Below are 7152 nucleotides of genomic sequence, written 5' to 3' on the forward strand. Positions count from 1 at the left end.
GTCTCTACTGTGCATTCGCTAGTCGCAAATTTATCTTTGCCTGTTTATTATTCCTATAATATTTATATTCGTATAATCTTATTATAATATTTTAATATAAAAATAAATTATTTGTTACGCAATATCATATTCACATTTATCAATTATCATCATTGGGAAAAATGTGCTACTAGTCAATAGTCACTTCTCACTTGTCGCTAACATGTAGGTACATCGAAATATTGAACTGTAGCTCCATCCGTTGTAGGTATATGATCTAAGACAAACCCTTATGCAGCAAACTGCTCTCCCGAGATTGTCGTTGTGATTGCGTTATTTTCACAGGTATATAGGTACCTATTATAATAACTAGATAACCGACCGTCTTCTTATCCACCTACAACTTGGGAAATTTTTACTAAAAACATTATTACCTATTTATTATTTATTACATTTTATTTATCTATTATTTTATTCGCTTAGAACTGAAATCTTAGGTATTTATAAATAATTAATATAACAACATATAAGATGATTCCTAAAATTATTTTATATTGGTAGGTGTAAGTACCTTTAAAAATGATATTTTGTATTAGATGATTTATTAAAAATACATAAATCATTTGTTTTTTTTTTGTTTTATCGATAAATATCTATCTTAATTATTTATCCATGTATAAATGTATTTAATTTTTCTTTAATATAATGTGTACCGTAGTCATTTTCTTCGATTTACCTACTGTAATGTTTATTTCATTTTCGATAGTTTTGTATTTATACAGGTGTATTAATAATATTATAAATATAATGGCTGTTTAGAATTGTATATTATATTGTCATGACATATTGACATTCACATTAGTGTTTAAACTGAAATAGTTAATCAAACACAGTATCTAACTATACTTATTTATTTGGTGAGATTGAAAAACATTGTACAATTAAATCATTGATCTGAAGAATACTAAAATGGATAAAGATTTGCATGAGTAAGAATACATAAGATAAACTTCACCCAATTTTAATAGAATAAGCTTATTTTTATTTAAAATATTAGAGTAAATACCTAATCTCAGTGGCGGCTTGAACATTTTTCATTCATGAATTGATCAAATTCAATGAAGTATCTATTCTATCTTTATCTAGATGAATATGAGTTTTATCATCTTCCATCTCTATTTAGATACATTTGAATCCCATCATCTTTATCTTTACATAAATAAAAAATAAAGACAGAACGACGTTCTTTCCAAACTATCCAAACACTGGCATTTACAATTTACATAATATATGTAAAAAAAATATTGTTAATTTTTTCAGTCTATTATAAAAATATTTATTTTTCACGAATATCTTTTTCGTAAATTTAAATATGGCGTATTTAAATTTGATTTCGACATAATTAATTTTAAATCTCAATAATTTGAATTGAAATTTTAATAAAAACATCATTACTTACATTTTTTTTTTTTTGAAATTTAATTCGTAATTTTTATAAATAATTTATAATGAATTGTTATAAGCATTTGTTGTTAATTCTCTATATAACAATATGATTACATAATTAAAATAATTAAATACAAAGAAATAATTTGAATTTATAATTAATAAATAATTAATATCTACCTACTACTTTTTATATAGTAAAACTAAATTTAAAAATAACTTCAACAAAAGTACCTATATTTATAGAATATTAAAAAAATTAACAAAGCTAAAAAGATATTAATTAATTTATCATTTACTTACTTACCTATATATTAATTATAATCACCTTATTATAACTAAGTAGGTAGCCATCAGTCAAGATTATTAATTATTAGTATTAAGTACCTACCTAGTAAATATTTTGGTCGACAAATTATGTTTATTTAATTCTTAGAAAATAATGAAGAATAATTCCAAAGGAAATAGTTGACTTATTACTAATAATTAATCTTAACCATATTTTAATGTATACTTCCATAGAAACATATATAAAATAATAATAATTAATTAATTAACATTAAATAAATAAAAGCTAGAATTTTTTCCTGTGTTTAGATAGATTAATATTGTTTATTTATAATTGTGTATGTACTTAATATATAAATGTTTTAAATAGAAAACTAATAATTAATAAATACTACTAATAATAATTTTATAGTTATGATAGATAATATTTTCAATTGTTTTAGTAATGGTAATTGTTACAAAAATAAGATCAATGAAGACCTTGAGGATGGAGAGATTTTGGACGAAGAAGATAATACTGAAATGGCTGAATCAACTGAACAAAGTACAGAGACTAAAGCATCTAGAGGTAGATCCAGAGATAGATTTTCTAGAAATGAAGGAGTTACAATGAAAAGATGTGCTAGTTATCAAATGGACAATGATAGATGTAAGAGATTTAGATATGATCAGAACAATAAAAAAGAACAACTTACGTTGAGAAATAATCAATATGTAAGTAATTGTGTTAATCTTAATAATAGCATCAAATGTTTGTATTTTAATTTTTTTTTCAATTATAGGGCTTGTTTAATAGCAAAACTAATAATGACACACCAATGGAACTTATTGAGACTGTTAATGATGAAGAAATTTTATATGTTAGAAGAACCAATAGTCCTGAAGAATTTGGTAAATTATTTTGTTTAATTTTATATATCATATAATACGTTTAATTACCTAGTTGTATTAGAATCTTTGAATAATTATTGTAAGATTTATTTAATTTATTTTTATACCAGTAATTATGTTAGCCATTTATAGCTATCGTATTATTAATAACAATTAAAACTAATATGCAAGTTTATACAATATGTGTGTTGTTAACTTAAGGGTGAATTGTCACATTTAAAACAAAGGTGTTATATTTACAAAACCAAAGTTTTATGTGTATAACTGTTACATATTTTACATTAATTTATGTTTTATATTACATCATTCAATATAAAATTAATATATTTTAATAGAAAATGAAGAAGAATTTCATCCTTTGAATAACATTGACCGTAGAGGAAGAGGAAAACGAGTTGATGGTGGTAGTGGTGCTATGGATATACGCAATAGAGATATGCCTATGAAACAACAATTGATTGCAAGTTCAGGCATGAAAAATAAAAGATCTGAAAATGAAGAAAAAGTTTGTCAATATTTTCTTCAAGGAAAATGTCATAAAGTAAAATTTGATAAGAATTATAAATATTAAAATTATGAATTTTGTTTATTTCATTGTTAATATTTTGTTTTATAGAAAAATAATTGTACCTATTCTCATCGACAACCAAATGATCGCAAAATGAAACTATGCAAATATTATTTAATGGATTGTTGTAATAAAGAGGATAGGTGTACGTTTATGCATAGTGGATTGCCATGTAAATATCATACTGGTATAAAATGCAATTCAGGTATAAATTGTCGGTTTAGCCATGCCAAACTTGATAAAGAACAAAAAAAAAAATTATTAAAGGTATATATAGTAAACAAAAACATTGATTTAATAATATAATATATATATATATAATCTAATGAATTACACAATAAAAAATTATTTATTAACATGTTAATATGTATATATCTTTTAATCTTTTAATCTTTTGGAAAATTACGCTATGATCTACCACAGTATGTAAATGAAAATGAAGATTTTAAGGTATTTTTGTTTTCTTATATTTGTTAGACTTATATAATATTTAATTTTTAATAATTGTTCATGTTTTATTTTATATAAATAAGTATATAATTGAAATTCTATTTTAAGAACAATTTTGAAGAGGAACCAAAACCTCTACGCTCTTCAAAAATTAATTGTGTATCTAAAAATAATAAGAAAAAAATTCGATCATTATCGGAAATGCAAATACCTGTACCTCCTGAATTAAAAAACATTGATAAAAACTCAGATGAAGATCTAGGTGGTAGTTTACAATTATTTTTGATATAATGATTAAATATGTATAAAAATCATTATATTTTTCTTTTAGAGGTAAATAATAATAACAATAACAATAATACACCAATGCCATCATGTTCTCGAGACGAGCCTACGGTTGATGACACTTTGTAAGTACATTATACAATTAAAAAAAAAATATGGTACCTATGTCAATAGTTGAATGGTACAACTAATAATAAATAAGTAGAATATGATTAAAGTAAACTTAGTTCTATCATCCCCTGTACTATTGGCTTGTTGAAGAGCGTTTTTTGTATAGAACTCTTATTGGGTAGTTCTAATTCATAATAATTTAATATTTTCTCCAGTAGTTAATTTAATGGGTTTTGAGTGGATGGGTTGGTAAAGTATAAATTCTGAAAAATATCAAGTTCATCATATCACTATAAGTAAAATTGTATAGTAATTATATTAAACAAGTAAATTAAATATAATATTTTTCTACACAAATGATCAGTTAAAAACAATTTAATTTCAAATTTTACAGTTAGAGAAACAGTTTATAAAAATACTTGCTAAATTATTAGACTGGACAATGTGTATAGAAAATGTTTTGATTAAATGTAATTAATTTTAGCTACTTAATTGTTTATAATATAAATATATGATTTGTGATTTTAGCAAAACTAACAATGCTGAACAAGTATCAATTATGTTTCAAAATAATCAGGCGATATATAAACCTAAAAAATATCAAAAACACATAGATAGTAAAGAAAGAAAAAAACAAGAAAAAGAAATTAAGAAAAAACAAAGAGAAGAAAGACACACAAAAAAAAGAATAGAAAAAACCCAACAACATAAAGAAGACTTGTCCATGAAGACCAATGATCAACCATTATTAGATGATCTAAACGATGATGACGAATTTAATGGTAAGTTAAAATATAAATTAACTCATCATTACTTAGTAAACTTCGAGGTGCTCTAAATTTTTAATGTTAACTGAACAATCTACTAACTAAGGGCCACCAAAAAAAAAAATATATTATTCATATTTTTTTTTATAACAAACATAAAAATATAAATATAATGCATAACTTACCACATTACAGATTAATATTAATGAAATAATAATTATATTAATAATTAATAAATATGATGATTTGTAATGTTTTTTAGAAGCCAATTTTTCAATTCAGTCAAACAGCTTATTGTGATGATTAATCTGATTAATTTTAATAACAAATCATTAATATGGTTTCTTAATTTTAAATTGTATTAAATAAATTTAAAAAGTAATCTTATTACGAGTTTTTTCTAATTCATCAAACTTATAAACACTTTAAAATTATTGAGTATAATATGTATTAAATGTTTTCTGGGGATAGAGGGGGGTACAAAAGACTGAGGGCTGAGGGATCACGCTGTTATATATAGTACATAGTATTTAATATTTATTTGTTAATTAAAAATGTATACTTTTATAATTTTAAATAGGAGTATCAATATACATAATATAAAGCATGGTTTTATAATTTCATTTTTAAATTTATTTTAGATCTTGTTATTGACAAAGAAAAATATCAAAATGAAAAAAAAGAACAATTGTCAACAAATTCTCCCTCTAAGTCAAACTTATCAAAAGTTGAACAAGTATATATCTGTTATTTAAAATAGTTATCTAAAAAATGATAACTATTATAGCTTCTTGATACTAATTTTTGTGTAGCTATATTAGTTTTTTTATATACAAAATTAAATTTATGAATTGCTGTAATATTTAACATTTTATAATTTATATTTTAATAGGTTCATCTTAATAAAATTACTATAAGTGATTATATGGCTAGACTACCAAATACTATAAAAGCATGTGTCAATAAAACAATGATAGTAAATCAACCTTCTCCATTTCATTTACCAGCATTAGAACAGCCTAATAATTTTGAAGAAACTATTCAAGAAAAGTATATTTTCATCTCATAATTTTAGTTCTATACTTAATACAATTATTTTGGGATTACAGAAAAAATATAATTGAAGAATCTCCTGCTAGCTCTACTGTTATTGACAGTTGTCCTGTGGAATTGGGAAAGTCAGATGTAGATTTAAGACAACTGCCTTTTCAATTTCCCTTTGCAGTAGCTAGAGAGATAGACGCTTCTCTTAATAGTCATCCACCAATGAAATACCATCTAATACCATGCCAAGTGTCCATACCCAACTACTTTAATATTTCTCCTATGGTAAATAAAATTAACATAATTTGAATTTGATGTAAAATAAAAAATTAATGTATATTTTTATTATTTTATGTAGATGGGAATTGATGATCCAAGGCTTAGACGTAATATAATAGCGGCAAAGGATCCAATGTTAATTCAAAATGCCCCTTTAACTATTAGTGCAATTAATGTTAGACCAAATGATCCATACAGAAAACCCATATCTCCTAAAGACCCTTGACAAAGGCATTATTTTGACATGGACCAAAGAATACATTACATAAATCATTCTTAATTTGATAATTATTTAATAATCGTTAAACTTTATTTTTCTTAAATTACTTATACTCAGACTAATATTGTTCAAAAAAAATTTAATTTGATGTATTTATGTTGTATAATGTAATGTACACTTGTGTAATTACTTATTAGTAAACAATTTAATAACAATGACTGATTTGTTTTTTGTAGTCGAAATCCTAATACTATTGTTGTTAAGACTATTATAAGAAAATTAGGTAAAATGTAATAGATTATCAGCAGTGGCGCAAATCTAGGGGTGTAGGGGGGGCAACTGCCCCCCTTTATACTGTTAACTCACTATGTAAATTATATTTTCTATTTTTATTTGATACATTTCATTATTATTTATATTATATAAATGAGTACAGAGAAATTTTTTTTTTAATAGGTGGGTATAATTTTACCCCCACCCCCTCCATAATTTAAATTAGTTTGCGCCTCTGATTATCAGTATTTAAATTTAGTGAAAATGTCTAATTATTTTAAGGGTTTTATATTAATGATAGTATATTAGTTCGTAATATAAATATAGGTGATTTATTTTGTAAGTTAAGATATGATCATATTTTTTAAATAGGTAATGAAATAATTTTTTTTATATACTCGAGTGCTTTATTTTATTGTTGTTATAATATCATAGTTGAGTATTACAGCATTAATATTGCTAAATTACATAAATCTGTGCTGTTATATGTATATTTTGAGTTATGTAGCTTTAAACTTTGCTATCTCTTTTTGAGATATCTGCTTCATTAT

The 7152-nt window shown here is 23.4% G+C and overlaps 1 protein-coding gene across 1 annotated transcript; it reads left to right on the forward strand.

Moving 5' to 3' along the window:
- Positions 1-812: 812 nt before the first annotated feature.
- LOC114125200 (putative neugrin-like protein DDB_G0288135) lies at positions 813-6751 on the forward strand. Its single transcript, XM_050197732.1, is given in 13 exon segments — positions 813-968; positions 2157-2427; positions 2496-2604; positions 2940-3145; positions 3221-3439; positions 3596-3622; positions 3731-3887; positions 3954-4032; positions 4547-4800; positions 5427-5521; positions 5678-5835; positions 5895-6114; positions 6188-6751. Coding segments are annotated over 13 exon segments (2016 nt in total). The 5' UTR covers positions 813-948; the 3' UTR covers positions 6389-6751.
- Positions 6752-7152: the final 401 nt, after the last annotated feature.

The sequence above is a fragment of the Aphis gossypii genome, chromosome 1 (assembly GCF_020184175.1).
Source record: "Aphis gossypii isolate Hap1 chromosome 1, ASM2018417v2, whole genome shotgun sequence".
In the NCBI taxonomy this organism is placed as follows: domain Eukaryota; kingdom Metazoa; phylum Arthropoda; class Insecta; order Hemiptera; family Aphididae; genus Aphis; species Aphis gossypii.